We start from the raw sequence: 18,796 nt of genomic DNA on the forward strand, positions 1-18,796 counted from the left end.
TGTCTCTCATATGGGTGGGGACCTGGGCTCTCCTCCCCTGGACCCTTGCCCTGCTGGCTCTGTCAGGGTGATGTTAAGAGGCTGGAATGCTTCTTGCTCATAACAAAGGCCTCCTAGTCTAGCGAGAGAGGCTGAGTTGATGGCACAGGTATTCCTGAGTTCTTCTGCTCCAGACCCCAAAGGCCCTGTGCATGACTCCCAGTGAAGCTATGGGATGCCAGCCCCTGAAGCACAGCAGGTCTGGCAGTGTGCCTCAGGGCCAGACAGTGACCCTCGTTATCTCAGCTACCTGTGAAGAAAATGAGCCAGATGAAGGTCTGAACCTGAGAAGGAACCTCCTGGCTTTGTCAGAAAACAAGAGCATTAGAAGATGCAAACACCCCATAGGCCATCAGATACTTCCTACCTCTGCAAGTAATGGCTGGAAAGTCAGGATGTCAATTTTTTGTTCCACACATTTTCTAAGTCTATCTGGGATTGGATATTGTGGAAGAAAACTTGGAAGTTGTCGTCTTGAGTTCCTTAAAAAATTAAGTTCACAAGTTAAAAACAAGTCTTTATCGCCAGGTATCACTAGACATTCTTTTTTTTGAGACGGAGTCTCGCTCTGTTGCCCAGGCTGGAGTACAGTGGCGCGAACTAGGCTCACTGCAAGCTCTGCCTCCCGAGTTCACGCCATTCTCCTGCCTCAGCCTCCTGAGTAGCTAGAACTACAGGCGCCAGCCACCACGCCCGGCTAATTTTTTGTATTTTTAGTAGAGACGGTGTTTCACCGAGTTAGCTAGGATGGTCTCGATCTCCTGACCTTGTGCTCCGCCCACCTCGGCCTCCCAAAGTGCTGGGATTACAGGTGTGAGCCACCGCACCTGGCCTAGACATTCTTACCTAAACATCCTGTCCTATTTTAGGGAGACCAAAGTTCATCCACTCACTGAAAAGAACTGATATATGAACAGCTGGTCTAAGGCAGTGGTTCGAAGCTTTTGTTTTAGCTCTGGGATCCTTTCCTCAAACAGTTTCCATGAGTCTACTATTTGTACACAGGTAAGTGTAGCTGCACAGGCTGTGGGAAAACAGGGCTGGAACCCCCAGAATCTGCTGGAACCAGGAGTTTGAAAACAGCTGTTTTTAACATTCTATGAGCTGAGCTCTTCCTACTGTATTTGTCATCAGGACTCCATCTGGGCCTATCCCTGCAAAGCACACATTAGGAAAAGGCTGCTCTGTCTGGGTCCTGCCTTCGATTTGTTTTTGTTGTTTCCCAGCCTGTGGTTTCTCTGCATGTTCAGGATGAAGAACATTGCTGCTCTGGAGGCAAGCCCAATGCAGCAACAGAGATGACAGGAAAGGGACAGACAGGAGAGGAGAAGCCAGGAGGGAACAGGGAAATGAAAAGTCAGAGTGAGGTCGATAAACCTCAATTCAGCGAATAAGGATGTTAGCTGGACCTTTATCCCTCATTCCCTCCTAGCTTTCCCTTTCAGTGCAGTCTCACCCAAGAGAGAAGCCCACATTGCTCTCTGTATTCCATTCACTGTCATCTCAATTTGGGTTCCACTGGCTCACCCCTCAACAGGAGAAAAGGGGTGAAGACACTCCCTGTGGTTTGTGCCAAGGGTTATGTCAGTGCTCACGTGTGAGGTGTATTTGGAAAGCATTGATTACTAACATGAACAAGGTAAAGGGAAACCAGGATGATCACTACAGGCTTAGGTCAACAGCCTGAACAGCTGACAGAACCACATGGCCTCAAAAGACACGCTGGATTAACAAAATGTGGTCGCTACCATGATGGGTGGCTAGAAACTCAGCTGGGAAGGTGCTTGCCTACAGAGCACCCAGAACAGATCTGCTAAGTGAACATGCTGCTCTAAGAGCCAAAGCTGCCTGGCACTGGGGGTCCTAGCAGGAAGTACAGTGCCTGTGACAGGCGGCCACAGATGGACAGCTCTGGAAGCAGGCACCCGCCAATGCCTGCATGGGCAGGTCCAGACACCTGGTGCTCCAGGTGTGCTTGAGCCAACCCGGGTCAGGCACTCTGGGTCACCAACCTGACCAGCAGGAAACTAATGTCCTTGTTTTAGAGATGCTCCCACACAATATGTTAATATTCACAGGGAAGTAACTGACCAGGGGGTTAAAATCCTTGTGACTGTTGCTTTGTGCATTTTACTCTTTGTGTTAAGCCAAATGCTAACTAGAAAACTGCTTGGTGTGTCACTAGATGAGAACCAGGGATCCTCCAAGGCTCCTATAATTAAAACTCGATCCTTGGGGACTCTACTCTGTCTGGCAGCCGAGGGACCTTCCTGCTCCTTTTCTGGGTTACATCCCTATAGCCCCTTGATGTTGAAACTGTGCCCAAAGAGTTAAAGAAACCAATGACTAACAGAAATTCTTGAGCCTGCAGGATGGGTGATAAGAAACAACTCCAACGCTGAGACTCCCTCTGCTTATGACATCAAAGGACTGGCTGAGATCAGCTAGAACCAAAATAGACAACTGGAGTTTGTGCAGAGCTTACTGACATCACAGCCTGGATTCCCACCACGTGTTTCATGCGAACTCCCTCCGAACTGGCACATGACCCGTGAGGTAGCATGAAGAGGTAACTACGCACACCCAAGGCCTTTCCAGCCCTCCCTTTTCCTTCCACCAACTACCTATTAATCCCAGACTCTACCCGCTAAACGTTTTCTGATAAAATTACTGCCTTAAAGTCAGCACAGAGAGACGCATTTGAGCTTGACTCCTGTCTCCTTGGGGGTTGGTTTTCAATACAAAGCTTTTCTTTTCTCAGAAACCCACTGTCGTAGCAATGGCCTCTAGTGCATCAGGCAGTGAGCCCCTTTTTCTCAATAATAATGTGCCCAGGGATGACTGCTTATTCACTTACTGAGTGATTGCTTTGTGCCAGGAAACTGTACATTTTACATGCATGACCTCACTCAACCTTCAAACCACATGAGGCAGGGACTATCATTTTACCAACAAGAATAAGGCTCAGAGTGGTTAAGAAACTTGCCCAAGGTCACACAGCTTCTTGGTGGTGGTGCTGTGATTCAGACAATGGTCTAACCTTAAAACGTAAACAACCACATATTCTTCTCTGGTAACAGGTTTTCCCGTCAGTCTGCAACTCAGTAGAAGTCCGTAATCCCTCATCTTGAACTGTAACTGGGGCAACACGTGATTTGAAATTCAGAATTTTCCCATATTACAAAAGTGACCCATCTCACCCTCAGGGGGCTCTGGGGTGGTAGCAGAGCTCAAACCCATCAGTTATTACAGCTGATGGAGGAAACGTCACACACACATGGGACAAAGTCATTAAACTTTAGAAAAGCCTGCTGTAAGGCCAGGCGCGGTGGTTCACGCCTGTAATCCCAGCACTTTGGGAGGCTGAGACGCGCGGATCACGAGGTCAGGAGATCGAGACCATCCTGGCGGACACAGTGAAACCCCGTCTCTACTAAAAAATACAAAAAAAAAAAAAAAAACCAGCTGGGCGAGGTGGCAGGCGCCTGTAGTCCCAGCTACTCGGGAGGCTGAGGCAGGAGAATGGCGTGAACCCGGGAGGCGGAGCTTACGGTGAGCCGAGATGGCACCACTGCACTCCAGCCTGGGCGACAGAGAGACTCTGTCTCAAAAAAAAAAAAAAAAAGAAAAAAGAAAAGAAAAGCCTGCTATTTCAGGGCTTTTTGGTTTTATAACTACAGAAGAGAACACGTGGACGTGAAATGCTTTCCTGAGACAAAACTCCAGTTAAAATCTGGGTGGTCCCTATGTTCCCCAGCCACAAGTCCCAGATCACACACTGTTTCTCTTCATTCTTAAGTGGTACCACATCTTCAAACAGGCTTCAGGTGACCCCACAATCCTGTTGCCCCCAGTGCGAGTGACACAGGGATGCCGTGCACTACACACCATGGCCTCGTCAGGATGGGAGAGGTGGTGGGAGCTGGGTGAGGCCAGCCTACTCTGAGAGCCATCTTGAGAACTGCCAGGGCAGAGTGGGGCTTGAGGGAGTGAAGGCCGTCTTCCTTGGGCTTCACGCTGCTGCTGGGCAGCTGCAGAGACAGAACTTGACCTTCAGAGGTCCATGGAAATGCACCCCGTCCCCCAAATACAATCATGGAAAGAGGCTTGAAACCCAGCAGATAAAACTGCCAGACCAAGAGCCACATTCATTTCACTTAGGGTACCTTTTCTGTGTGGTCACAACAACTGTCGTTTTTGCGGATGTTAATGCTTGTGAACTTTTAAGCTTTTTCCAAGAAAATGGTTCGCGCACAGCAATTAGTGACTCCTCCCCACTGATAACATTTACTTCAAGGTATCGCCCAATCAGGAAATCGGAAAAACAAAGCAAAAGGAGCTCCTTGCAGCGGCCAGGATTTCTTGAAAAAACAAAATGAAATTTAGTTTTAGTCATAATTAAGACAAGCAGAGTCAACACAATTTTCCTTTGCACATACAAGAAAAGTGACAGAGCTAACAGTCATCTTTAGTCTTCAATAATTCTTTTTCCAGAGAAAAAAGAGATTTTCTAAAATAAGCTATGTAATTAATATTTTCTCAAGATAAAATTAAGCACCTATGGGCTGGGTGCAGTGGCTCAGGCCTGTAATCCTAGCACTTTGGGAGACTGAGGCAGGCAGATTGCTTGAGCCCAGGAGTTTGAGACCAGCCTGGGAAACATAGGATGAACCTGTCTCTGCAAAAAATACACAAATTAGCCGGGCATGGCGGTGCATGCCTGTGGTTCCGGCTACTTGGGAGGCTGAGGTGGGAACTCAGGGAGGTGGAGGCTGCAGTGAGCCATGATCACGCCTCTGCACTCCAGCCTGGGCAACAACAACAACAACAAAAATTAAGCATCTATGACAGTCTTTTTTGTAATCCTAACATATAAGAATAGGAAAGTTTTGATATTTCCAGCTTTAAGTCAGAATTTTATGACATGACCAAAAACAGGTACTACACCTAATGTGCTTTCTGCCCAGCCCTTGCTGTGGCTCTAACTGGGGCTACACCATCCACACTACACGTTGTGCCCACCTATGACTGTTTTTTGTTTTTTTTTAAACCTGTTTCTATGTTGTCATAAGGTCAAAAAAAAAAAAAAAAAAAAAAAGCACTGAAGCTGGCTGCACCTCACACAGCTGACTGGGCACTTGCCACCCACAGCTTGATGTTGATGAGCTGTGATTTCATCAGATTTAAGTTTTTTAAAAAATTGAGGATTAGACACCCAGCTGGAAGGCAATCACGCACCGTAGGGCAGCTTAGGCAGGGATGTGGGGACACAGGGAGCTGGAGGACAGGGCCTGTTTGGTCAGTTGATGTAGCCAACCACACCAGGGAGGGGGAGGGCTCAAGGTTGGTGACTGGCATCCCAGCTAGGAAGAGACCATCCCTGCCCCTCCCTCAGCACACTGTGCTGTCCGTGCCTTGGCCAAACACCCAGGTGACAGGATGGAGATGACCGAGGTTCGAGGGCTCGGCTACGGGGAACACGGGTAAGGCAGTGAAGGGGAGCCGACGTGATGTCTCAGAACAGCAGAAGCACAGGGAGCTTAGGCCTCAGAGAGCCTCACAGAGGCCCTGTTTTCTTTGTGAGGGTGACAGCGAGGCCGTCTGGTGAGGACCCTCATGAGTAGTGCGAAGTTACAGGATCCATTGCCCCAGGTGGGTCACACTTGGTAGCCGGCTTCTAGATCAAAGCTTTTTCTTAGGATTCTGTCAAATCAAAACAATCAGGTGTACCTTTTTGTTTTTTTGAGACAGAGTCTTGCTCTGTCTCAGGTTGGAGTGCAGTCATGCGATCTTGGCTCACTGCAACGTCCGTCACCTGGGCTTAAGTGATTCTACTGCCTCAGCATCCTGAGTAGTTAGGATTACAGGGGCCCAAGTAATTTTTGTATTTTTAGTAGAGGCAGGGTTTCGCCATGTTGGCCAGGCTGGTTTCGAACTCCTGGTCTCAGGTGATCTACCCGCCTCAAAGGAGTACCTTTTATAACGCCCAACCTAGAAATATCAGAGAAACTTAAAAAGGCAGCTTTCTTCAGACCTCCAGGCCCTTACTTTCCATCACATACGACCACAATGAAGGTTTTTCCCCCTGGAGGGACAAGCCCCCCAGGCTCGGGCTCTGTCATCTGCTTCCTTGAGAGAATGTCTTTTTCTCCATTTTCTCCTTTACAGGTATAATCACCTGGGAAATAAAAATTTTAATACAAAGTTAGACCAAAAGGCAAATTATCTCTAACAGTGCTGGCATGCTTAGTGGAAATGAAGACTCTCTCAAACACACAACACACACACACACACACACATACACACACACACACACACACACATGCACACAAAAACACAGGGCAAAGTCTCAGATGGTGGCTGGAAAAACATAAGCAGAGAGAGCAGCTGGAAGTAGGAAAGGGCTGTGACCACAACTATCCAAGTGCTGGGAAAGAAGGCCCCCCCTGGCGTGCCCAGCAATCTTTCCCTGCTTAGAAGCACTCAGGAGCTGGCTGCCATCTGAAGCACCTCTTGGTATTTGTCAAGCTGCTTTCTGTCCCTCTCCCTAACCTTGTCAGCAAGAGGAGAAGGGCCTGAAGCCGAAGAGCTCAGAGCACAAAGCACTGCAGCTGCCAGGTATTCTGGCCCCTGCTGCCTGCCCTCTGTCCAGAGCTCACAACTCCATGGCCCGCTCCAGAGCTCACAACCCCATGGCCCCTAGCCCACCCAACCTCATGCAGTGACAGCCGAAACGTCCACTACCTGGAGAGATTCCTCTGTTGTTCACCAAACCGTTCTCTGACATCTGAGAGATTGTGTTTTTTGTGTGGCTATTTAATGAATTAACATTTTCATCTGATGAATCCTCCTTCTCAGAAACAGAAACAAAAGATACTATGGGGCACGTCTGGTCTTTATCCAGCATTTGAAATCTGAATTGTTTAGATTGATCCCAGCCAGCCAGTTTACAGCTGACTAAGTTTTGAGGAATGTCTCCTTTATTCCTGGAAAAAGAAAATTAACCATGAACCCAGCCAGGATTTCTAAAACCAAAATATTCAGTTATTGTAAAACACAGAACTTAATCTAGGAAGTGGTGACTGCAAATACACTTACGAATATAAGTAAAAAGGACATTTTGGGGTAAAAAAGTTTGAAAAGACCTTCATAAAGAAAAAAATAAATGACCAAAGTTGGTTTTACAGAAATTATTACGTCACAGTTTAAAAGCCATTAATGTAGCTTTACAGAAAATCTTTCAGTGGCAAACTCACTCTATCCAGATCACCATAGTTTTACTTCTTCCTTCCTTTAGGGTTCCAAAATGTGTCATCTGTGTAACTTCAATATCACCTTTGTTCTTCAACAAAATGGTTCCATAGAACTGAGTGGCCTCATGAACGGGGGCGGCGTCTCTGAAAAAAGAGCCCCAGAAAGATGTCCCTCTGCAGCAGCACCACCCCTTCCTCACCTGCCTCTGCTCTTAACGATAGACTGCCGGTGGGGGCACTCAGAGGACCACTCCACCACAGGCAGGACTTCCACAAGACTTAGGTTTCTAAGAAGGATGGCAAATCCGAAGGAAGAAAATGACACGCTTCATGAAGTCTAGAGAAAAGGGAGCAGCCCAGAGGACAGTCACAGGGGATGAGCCTGAGAATGGTGTCCTGAATGTGCTCCCCGGCACTGCCTACCTCGTGCTCAGGGCGCAGAGTTAGGGTGGCATTCTCAGTCCTCGTCTCTCCAGCCACCTTCCAAGGTGGTGGTGGGGGAGGCAATGGGCCTTGCCTATTAGGGCTCCACTAAACTCGCTTTGGAAAGAGTTCTGTTGCTTTGAAATGTTTGAAAACAATGAAATAAGTTTTTTTCTTTAGAAAATGAAGAGATTTTACCTTTCCCTAAAAATGGACCCATTTACTTCCCCTTCTTCTACTGATGACGCAGGCTTGATTCTCCTCCCTGCCTCTCCACAAGCTCTTTCCAGAAGGTAAACCTGCTTCATGCCCCTTTCCAATCTGTGGCGCCATAAAAAAAATGGTCTCTAGAATGGCTCCCCACAATTCTGGCCCCTGCTGCAAACTCAGTGAGGTTCCCAGTTACAGAGCAGCCCCTCCTGGCAGGTGCCTGTCCGGCTCTCCCTTCTCCGTGTGCCCAGGTGTGGCAAGGGAGGTGCAGGGGCAGAGAGTCCACAGCGTTGCTGATGGAGGGGGTGGGGATTTTGCAGGAAGGAGTCGTCAGGTGCTACTGCCCTGTCCGTGGCTCAGCCCCCACAGAAGAAGCTGCGGAGCTCTTGCATGGGAAGGTTGCGGGAATGAGCGGACATCAGGAGCTTGCTCTCGGCACATGATCTGTTTCTGGGGTGCAGAGGGGCCGCCCCACCTGGGGCCACAAGCTGAGGAACAGGCGCCCTGGCTTCCCTGGCTCGCCCATCCCAGCAGCTTCTACTCTGTGGTCAGGAGGCCTCAGTGGGGAAATGCTGTTGGGGCAGAAACAGGTCTTTTTCAAGCATTTCTAGCCTAAAGAGAAGAGTGAGGAAAGCGCAGGTTTGGTGCTGTGCTGTCTCCTTCGCAGCCCTGGTGAATCCCACCCTGGTGAATCCCTGCAGACCCCAGGCCACACTGCAGGCCCGGGCTTTCTGGGCCTGATGCAAGAATGGGACGCCACAGCTTCCGCCTGGGGATGAGGTCAGAGAACAGATGAGAAGCCTGAGGAGTTGACTCAGACACAGGGAGGAGGTGCAGGTCAAGGAACCCCACCCTGTCTTATGTCCTGGCACCAGCAGGCTCAGCAGACTGGGCTGAAAGCAGAGCTCTTGTGCGTCCCAGGCCTCTGTGGTCAGATGGAGTGCATGTCACATCCTCGCCCACGAGATGGGCCCTAGACACCCTCCCAAAGGAAAGCAGGGTCCAGTGGGGAGGGGGAACTGGGCTCTGAGCACCCAAATAAGCATCTGCCAGTGTGCCATGGCGAGGTGCCTAGGAGGCAGAGCCCACCAGGTCCTTTCCCGTTAACACACCCCCATAGCCCCTAGTCCATCTTCCGGCAGCTCCCTTACATGGGGTGCACTGTTCCACACACCCGTGGCTCAGTTAACACAGGGTTGTCTGTCTGCACCCAGAGGCCCAGCCAGGCACCAGATACAGGGCTGGAAAGCAGACGCTTTCCCCAAACAGAACCTGCATTCTACCGGGATCAAAAATAAGTGGACTGATGGAGGAGATGTCTCAGAAGCTCACTGGTGGTGAGTAAGGAGTGTGAAAAGAAAATAAAGACTCACGGCCAGGTGCGGTGGCTCACGCCTGTAATCCCAGCACTTTGGGAGGCCAAGGCGGGCGGATCATGAGGTCAGGAGATTGAGACCATCCTGGCTAACACAGTGAAACCCTGTCTCTACTAAAAATACAACAAAATTAGCCAGGCGTGGTGGCGGGTGCCTGTAATCCCAGGTACTCAGGAGGCTGAGGCGGGAGAATGGCATGAACACGGAAGGTGGAACTTGCAATGAGCTGAGATCGCACCACTGCACTCCAGCCTGGGTGACAGAGAGAGACTCTGTCTCAAAAAAAAAAAAGAAAAGAAAGACTCGCTACCCCACTCACCATGCCAAAAGGAAAAAACTCAGCCAGAAGCTGAGTCATGCAAGAAGCTGCCTTTCCTTTGTCCCTAAGCAAAGAGCTATGAGACAAGGTTAAACATCTCCATGTTACCTACCTTCTCTTACATCGAAGTGCTGATTTACATAACCAACTCTCCCTCCCTGTTCCTTTTCCTTACCTCTTGCAAATATGTATCCAGTCATGTGACCATACCCTCTTTCTCCTCCAGTCCACTTTTCTCTTTTAAATACCGAAGGCCTCAAAATCATCCTCGGAAAAGGGCAAGAACCACAGATTGTTCCTGTGGATTTGTGGTCCTTTTTCCCAGGTATGTCCTTCACTTTGGCAAAGTGAACTTCTAACTTGATTGAGACCTGTCTCACATACCTTTCAGTTATAGGCAGGCAGGGAGGGGGTGGGTCAGAGCTGGGGCTGCCCCGCAAGTAGCGAACTCAGGGAAGCCTTTTCATGTCTAGCACACAAAGAACACAGATACAGGAAATCTAATAATTTTTTGTTTTAATTGGAGATGGAGTCTGGCTCTGTTACCCAGGCTGGAGTGCAGTGGCACGATCTCTGCTCACTGCATCTTCCGCCTCCCGGGTTCAAGCAATTCTCCTGCCTCAGCCTCCAGAGTAGCTGGAATCAAGGGTGTGTGCCACCATGCCTGGCTAATTTTTTGTATTTTAGTAGAGACGGGGTTTCACCATGTTGCCCAGGCTGGTTTTGAACTCCTGAGCTCAGGTAATCCGCCCGTCTTGGCCTCCCAAAGTGGTAGGATTACAGGCATGAGACACTGTGGCTGGCCGGAAATCCAATAATTTTAAGAACCATGTTCAATACATTTTTTTAAATGCCAAAATGTGAAACAACAAGAGAAAAATCCACCAAAAATGTCAATCACCAATGTAAGATGAAGGACGAAGAGGGACCCGTAACTCCACCTTCAGTCAACCATGGAGATGGCTGAAAGCCTCCAAAAGACAGTCTATCTTCTTTTGAGATGGAGTCTCGCCCTGTTGCCCAGGCTGGAGTGTAGTGGTGCGATCTCGAGAGGCTCACTGCAAGCTCCGCCTCCCGGGTTCACACCATTCTCCTGCCTCAGCCTCCTGAGTAGCTGGAACTACAGGCGCCGCCACCACGCCCGGCTAATTTTTTGTATTTTTAGTAGAGACGGGGTTTCACCGTGTTAGCCAGGATGGTCTCGATCTCCTGACCTCGTGATCTACCCTGCCTTGGCCTTCCAAAGTGCTGGGATTACAGGCGTGAGCCACCGCACCCAGGCAAGACAGTCTTTTTTTTTTTTTTGAGACAGTGTCTCCCTCTGTCACCCAAGCTGGAGTGCAGTGGCACGATCTCACCTCACTGCAACCCCTGCCTCCTGGGTTCAAGCGATTCTCCTGCCTCAGCCTCCCGAGTAGCTGGGATTACAGGTGCGTGCCACCACACCCAGCTAATTGTTGTATTTTTAGTAGAGACAGAGTTTCCATGTTGGCCAGGCTAGTCTCAAACTCCTGACCTCGTGATCCACCCACCTTGGCATCCCAAAGGGTTGGGATTACAGGCGTGAGCCACCATGCCCAGCCTCCTTTTCCTTTCTCTTTTTTTTAAAGACTGAGTCTTGCTCTGTTGCTCAGGCTAGAGTGCGGTAGCACGATCACAGCTCACAGCAGCCTCAAGCTCCTAGGCTCAAGCAATCTTCCTGCTTCAGCCTCGTGCCTAGCTGGGACCAGGGGCACACACCACCATGCTTGGCTAATTTTTTAATGTTTTGTAGAGATAGTGTCGCACTACGGTCCCCAGGCTGGTCTCAAATTCCTGGGCTCAAGCAATTCTCCTGCCACAGCCTCCCGAAGCGCTAGGGATGCTCTCCTTTTACCTCAACAACTCAGGGCTTGAAATGTCTACTATTTGGCTTATTAAAGTAACTCTTCAAAATATACTTAAATTGGGCCTTTCACATCCCAAAGAAGAAAAGCATTTTCTTTTATTGAGACAGAGTTTTGCTTGTCGCCCAAGCCTGAGTGCAGTGGCACGATGTGAGCTCACTGCAACCTTTGCCTCTCAGGTTTAAGCAATTTTCCTGCCTCAGCCTCCCGAGAAGCTGGGATTACAGGCACCCACCACCAGGGCCAGCTAATTTTGTACTTTTAGTAGAGACAGATTTCACCATGTTGGTCAGGCTGGTCTCAAACTCCTGACCTCATGATCCACCCGCCTCGGCCTCCCAAAGTGTTGGGATTACAGGCGTGAGCCACCGCGCCTGGCCAGAAAAGCATTTTCTTACCGCCTCTTCACTAGGGTCATACAGAGCGCCCTCCAGACGTAGCACGACTGGCTGCTCTCCACCACCACTGCATTGACCATGTCACCTCTCCGGGGTGTGTACCCGTCTGGCAGTTTCAAGGAGTCCAAGGTGAAGAAGATGCTTTCCTCAATCACCCCGTTCCTTCCACAGAGGCTAGAGATGCAGACCTGGGAGCACAGAGCTGAGTGTCACGGGAAGCAGGTGCTGCACGACGCCAGGGCACAGCTCTAACACACACCCAAGTCAGCCCAAAGCACACAAGCTGCACCAGGAAGCTCAAGTCCGCCATCCCATAGCACTCGTCCAATATTTCTCTAACACACCTTTCTCCTTAGAACATTTTAGTACTGTCGTGTAAGCTGTAGACCTTAGAATTTAGCTATGCAAGCACTCGGGGTTACTATTTCCTAAGGAAACACAGCATTATCAATAGGAAAACACACTCCTCTTTGGCCATGACTAAGCTGTATTTTTCCAGGCTCCCAACACATGCAGGAGAAGCCTGGGCTGTGCAAGTTACCCCGATGGCAGGTCTGCTAGAAGCACAGAGAGGAGCCACTCGCCGGCACGCTACCTTGTCCACGCGCTTGTATCTCAGCGGCTTCACCGAGGTGGCTTCGCTGTTCCATGTGCCGGGCCGGATCTGGTACTCAGCCTCTACCCAGTCTCCCTTGCAGGGCTCGAAGCCTGAAACCGCCAGGGAAAAGCCATGGTAGTGTTAAAGTGCATAAGTTATTCTGAGATCGTGGTAGACTGAAATCATTTCTATCATATCTGAGGATACATTTAAACATTTAAAAGGCACTTTCTACTACTGTGAGAAACATATTTTGGAATTTAAAACCCTGAAGTATTAATATTAACCACTGCAAAAAAAGGAGCTGAGCTGGAGCCTCTCACTCACACCTCTAGGCTCCAGAAGGTGCACTGTGCATGCTCATGGCAGTCCTGCCCCATGTGGCACATCTGAGGGCAGGTGGCATCCCCCTTCCCCTGTCCTGCAGTGTTTGTGGCACCTCCCTGTCAGGGACACACACATGGTGCTCAGGGACAGAGAGACACCTGCGCTCAGGTGTGAGGGAAGCACTCAATGGTCCAGTCAGCCCCTCAGTGTGCCAGAGAGCTGGGCTGTGGCCCCAGCCATGGCCTGCCAGACGCAAGACACCACTGGGCCTCCAGCAGCTGGTGGAAAACTGCAGATTCAGTGACATGAAGTGGCTGAGCAGTGCTGACAGAACAGAGAGGTGGTCTGCACAGGTCTGCCATGGTATAGGTAGTTAAAATCTTTTTGTTATTTTGCAATAAGCACTCTGGAAATTCAAAAAAAAAGAGTATAATTGAATACTGAGTTTGTTTCTCCAGAAAGCTGGTGATGAACACGTAACAGCACAAATATCAGATGACATCTACATTCAACATGTGAGCCATGGTGAAATTACTGTCTATGTGAAAACAGAGGCTGGGTGTGGTGGCTCACGCCTGTAATCCCAGCACTTTGGGAGGCTGAAGCGGGCAGATTACGAGGTCAGGAGATCGAGACCACGGTGAAACCCCGTCTCTACTAAAAACACAAAAAATTAGCCAGGCACGATGGCAGGCGCCTCTAGTCCCAGCTACTCGGGATGCTGAGGCAGGAGAATGGTGTGAACCTGGGAGGCCGAGATCATGCCACTGCACTCTAGCCTGGACCACAGAGCGAGACTCTGTCTCAAAAAAAGAACAGAAAGAGGCCGGGCGCGGTGGCTCAAGCCTGTAATCCCAGCACTTTGGGAGGCCGAGGCGGGTGGATCATCTAAGGTCAAGAGTTCGAGACCAGCCCGACCAACCTGGTGAAACCCCATCTTTACTAAAAATACAAAAAATTAGCTGGGCATGGTGGTGCACACCTGTAATCCCAGCTACTCGGGAGGCTGAGGCAGGAGAATCAATTGAATCCAGGAGGCAGAGGTTATAGTGAGCTGAGATCATGCCACTGCACTCCAGCCTGGGCAACAGAGTGAGACTCCATCTCGAAAAACAAAAACAAAAACACAAAAACAAAACAGTGACCTGGTCCCCTCTCCCAAAGTCCACTCAATATCCAAGACCTTCTGTGTAAAGCCAGCACCTGGAGAAGCTACTCTAATCCCCAAACCCTCTCCACAAACAAAGCATGCCCAAACCTGATCCCTTCAATGATGTGTGTAGCCATCGCAAACAGGGTTGTGTTCCGTCATCAAGGCTGGAGTGTAGTGGCTGGATCATAGCTCACTGCAGCCTCCAACTCCTGGGCTCAAGCGATCCTCCCGTCTCAGCCTGACAAAGTGCTAGGACTATAGGCACGAGCCACTGTGCCTGGCCCGTAACAATTCTTTAAGAGACAAAACCTAATTTTCAATGTGATGAAACAGACCCTTGAGCGCACCTTCGCACACACTCTCCAGAGAGAAGTAGGTGGTCTGACTGATACAGCCTGCGCCCTCCACCAGAGAAGTCACACAGCCAATCAGCACTCGGGGGCTGCAGTCTGAGGGACTGCCTTGGTTTCTGCTGTCGTCTTCCCATTTATCAGAGACAGCTTCTACCTGTAAAACAAACACACTGCTCTTTAAACCATAATACAAGAACTACAAGAAAAGCAAACTACAGGCTGGAATGCCTGTCTGAGTCCATTAGGGCTGCAAGTCCAAGATCAAGGCCCTGGCAGATTCCGGGTCTGGTGAGGGCCTTCTTCCTGGTTCACAGCCGGTGTCTTCCTGGTGTGTCCTCACATGGCAGAAAGGGCAAAGGGGTTCTCCGGGGTATGTTTCATAAGGGCTCTGCCCCTGTGACCTAATCACCCACCAAAGCCTCCTAATAAGATCGCGCTGGGGTCAGGATTTCAACATATGTATTTTGGGGGACACCTACATAGAGTCTACAGCAACCCTTTATGAACACTGATGCAAAAATCCTCAACAAAATATTATCAAACTGAATGCAGCAGCATATTAAAAGGATTATATCCCATGACTAAATGGGGTTTATCCCAGAATGCAAGTGTTTCAACATAGGAAAATCAGTCACCATATTACACTGATGAGGGAAAAAAATCACGATGATCTCAACTGATGCACAAAAAGCATTTGACAAAATCAACACTTTCCATGATGCACACTCAATAAACTAGGAATTGCAGGAAATCTCTTCAACACGAGAAAGGCCATAAATAAAAAACTCACAACACACACCACACTCAATGGTGAAAGCTTTCCCCTAAGATCAGGAACCAGGTAAGGATGCCCATGCTCACTTCAAGACTTTCAAATTTCAATTATCTTTATTCACAGATGGTAGGATCTCATCTGTGGAAAACTCTAAAGACCCCACACATGTAAATAAAACAAAAAATGGTTAGACCTAATAAATGAATCCAGCACATGACACAAAGTCAACATACAAAAATCAGATTTCCACACATTTGAAATGAAAAATCCAAAAAGGAAATCAAGAAAAAGGATTCCAAAGAAAGAGAAAACAATTCCATTTATAACTGCATTGTTAGGTTAATAGGTTAATCCCTAAGAACACTTAGTAACCTAATTAAGGAGATGGAAGATGCATACAATGACACTAATGAATGAATTAAATACCTCAATAAATGGCAAGACAACCATGTTCATGAATTTGAAAACCTAGTATTATTAAGATGACAATCTTTTTTTTTTTTTGAGATGGAGTCTCGCTCTGTCGCCCAGGCTGGAGTGCAGTGGAGCAATCTCTGCTCACTGCAAGCTCCACCTCCCGGGTTCACGCCATTCTCGCACCTCAGCCTCCTGAGTAGCTGGGACTACAGGCGCCTGCCACCACACCTAGCTAATTTTTTGTATTTTTTAGTAGAGACGGGGTTTCTTCGTGTTAACCAGGATGGTCTCGATCTCCTGACCTTGCGATCCGCCCGCCTTGGCCTCCCAAAGTGCTGGGATTACAGGCGTGAGCCACCACACTCGGCCAAGATGACAATCTTAAAACTTAACTATTAAGATGACAATACTACCCAAAGTGATTATAAGTGATTAAGATGTTAATAACTAATTATTAAGATGACAATCTTAAGACTTAATTATTAAGATGGCAATACTACCAAAAGTGATCTATTACACAAATTCAGGCTGGGTGTTGTGGCTCACGCCTGTAATTCCAGCACTTTGGGAGGTCGAGGCAGGCGAATCACTTGAGGTCAGGAGTTCAAGATCAGCCTGGTCAACATGGTGAAACTCTATCTCTACTAAAAATACAAAAAAAATTAGCTGGGTGTAGTAGCAAGCACCTGCAGTCCCAGCTACTTGGGAGGCTGAGGCATGAGAATTGCTTGAACCCGGGAAGCGGAGGTTGCAATAAGTCAAGATCGCATCATTGCACTCCATCCTGGGCGACGGAACGAGACTCTGCCTCAAACAAACAACAAAAAAACCCCAACAGGCCGGGCGCGGTGGCTCAAGCCTGTAATCCCAGCACTTTGGGAGGCTGAGACGAGCGGATCACGAGGTCAGGAGATCGAGACCATCCTGGCTAACACGGAGAAACCCCGTCTCTACTAAAAAATACAAAAAACTAGCCGGGCGAGGTGGCGGGCACCTGTAGTCCCAGCTACTCGGGAGGCTGAGGCAGGAGAATGGCTTGAACCCGGGAGGTGGAGCTTGTAGTGAGCAGAGATTGCTCCACTGCACTCCAGCCTGGGCGACAGAGCGAGACTCTGTCTCAAAAAAAGAACAACAACAACAAAAAACCCCAACAAATTCAAAGCAATCCCTATCAAAGTCCTACGGGTCTATTTTTATATAAATAGAAAAACCCATTTAAAATTCTAATGGAATCTCAAGGGACCATGAATAGCCAAAATGATCTTGAAAAGGAGTAACAAAATTGAAGGTCTCATACCCCTTTATTTCAAAACTTCCTACAAAGTCACAGTCATCAAACTAGTGTGGCATCAGAGTAAGGACAGAAATATAAACCAATGGAATAGTAAAGAGAGTTCAGAAATAAACTCTTGCATGTGCAGTCAACTGATTTTTGACAAGGCCCATTCGATAAACTGCAATTGTGCAGTCTTTAAAAAAAAAATAGTGCTGGGAAAAATAACCATGGGCAAAATTAAATAAAGTTAGACCCTCATCTTACACCATACATAAAAATTAACTCAAAATGGATTAAAGAGGCCGGCCGTGGTGGCTCAGCCCTATAATCCCAGCATTTGGGAAGGCATGGGGTGGGCGGATCACTTGAGCCCAGGAGTTCGAGACCAGCCTGGGCAACATAGGGAGGCCCCATATCTACAAAAAATACAAAAATTGGGTGAGGTGACACACACCCGTAGTCTCAGCTGCTCAGGTGGCTAAGGTGGAAGGATCACTTCAGCCTGGGAGGTTGAGACTGTAGTGAGCTGTGACTGTGCTGCTGCACCACAGCCTGGGCAACAAAGTGAGATCCTGTCTCAAAAAGTATTTTTTTAAATGAATCAAAGACTTAAATCTAAAAGCAAAAACTATGAAACTCTTAGTAGAAAAAAATCTTAATATTCTTGGATTAGTCAACAGTATCTTGAGTGTGACATCAGAAGTACAGGCAATAAGAGACAAATTAGACTTCCATCAAAATTTAAAACATCTGTGCATCAAAGGATACTATGAAGAAAGTGAAAAGACAATTGATAAAATGAGAGAGAATATTTGCAAATCATGTATGTGATGAGAGATTAATATCCAGAATATATAAAGAATTCCTACAACAAGAAAACAACCTAATTTCAAAACGGGCAAAGGATTTGAGTAGACATTTCTCCCAAGAAGATATACAGACCGGCCAATAAGCACACGAAAAGATGCCCTCACAAATCATTAGGGAAATGCAAATCAAAACCACAGTGAGATACTACCTCACAACTACAAGGAATGGCTACTGCCAAAAGAAAAAAAAAAAGAAAAAGAAAATAGCAAGTGCTGGCAAGGATACAGAGAAAGTAGAAACCTCATGCACCGTTGGTGGGAACATAAAATGGTGCAGCTGCTGTGGAAAACATCTGGTTCCTCACAAAGTTAAACCTAGACTTACCATATGGCCCAGCAATTCTCTTCCTAGGCATAGCCCCAAAAGAACCAAACAGGGACTCAGACAGACACTTGTTCATGGCAGCAAAATTCACGACAACCAAAAAGTAGAAACAACCCAAGTGTCCATCAACAGATGAACGCAGAAACAAAATGTGATTTATTCACACAATGGAATATTCAGCCATAAAAAATGAATTAACTTTTGATACATGCTACATGGGCAAATCTTGAAAACCTAAGTCAAATAGCTAGACACATGATTCCGCTTATATGAGGTGTTTAGAATAGGCAAATTCATAGAGACACAAAGTAGAACACTGAATAACTGTTTAATGGGTACAGAGTGTCTACTGGGATGCTGAAAAGTTCTGAAGACAGATTGTGGTGATGGCTGCACAACAATGTGAATGTGCTTAATGCCACTGAACCGTACACTTCAACGTGGTGAAAATGGTATATTATGCATATTTTACCACAAGAAAAATACCTAAATAAAAAATAAATCCAGAAGTACTTTCAGGTTTATACTAAATGGGGATCATTCTCGTCAAGTGAGAATGGCTCACAACACAGAAACTGCTCATATTTTCCAACCATGTTAACAGTTCAAAGGAACAAAAACTATGGCATCATGTGGAAGATACTGAAAAGCACTTGAAAAATCCATTACTAATTTATAAAAGCAAGATTGTGAGTAGAGACGAACACTCTTCACCATAACAAAAAAGATCCTGCATTCCTAACAAGATGGAACAAGCGAAGGGCAGCTGACCACCAAAGGGGTTGGGACTTGCTGGACA

General features: G+C 47.7%; 1 protein-coding gene across 2 annotated transcripts in view; it reads right to left on the minus strand.

Annotated features, from left to right (window-relative positions):
- Nucleotides 1–18,796, minus strand: part of MOV10L1 (Mov10 like RNA helicase 1) — a 69,819-nt gene that overhangs the window by 44,067 nt on the left and 6,956 nt on the right. Inside the window, exons 3-10 of one of the 2 annotated variants that reach the window (XM_007976168.3) lie at nt 14,330–14,489; nt 12,500–12,612; nt 11,905–12,092; nt 7,296–7,436; nt 6,784–7,025; nt 6,088–6,217; nt 4,206–4,400; nt 407–521 (exon numbers count right to left, since the gene is read on the minus strand). In XM_007976168.3, the coding sequence (XP_007974359.1) occupies nt 407–521; nt 4,206–4,400; nt 6,088–6,217; nt 6,784–7,025; nt 7,296–7,436; nt 11,905–12,092; nt 12,500–12,612; nt 14,330–14,489 (1,284 nt within the window). Of the gene's footprint in view, nt 1–406; nt 522–4,205; nt 4,401–6,087; nt 6,218–6,783; nt 7,026–7,295; nt 7,437–11,904; nt 12,093–12,499; nt 12,613–14,329; nt 14,490–18,796 lie in introns of those variants that run through there. The other variant, XM_073006579.1, reaches the window with a different exon arrangement.

The sequence above is a fragment of the Chlorocebus sabaeus genome, chromosome 19 (assembly GCF_047675955.1).
Source record: "Chlorocebus sabaeus isolate Y175 chromosome 19, mChlSab1.0.hap1, whole genome shotgun sequence".
In the NCBI taxonomy this organism is placed as follows: domain Eukaryota; kingdom Metazoa; phylum Chordata; class Mammalia; order Primates; family Cercopithecidae; genus Chlorocebus; species Chlorocebus sabaeus.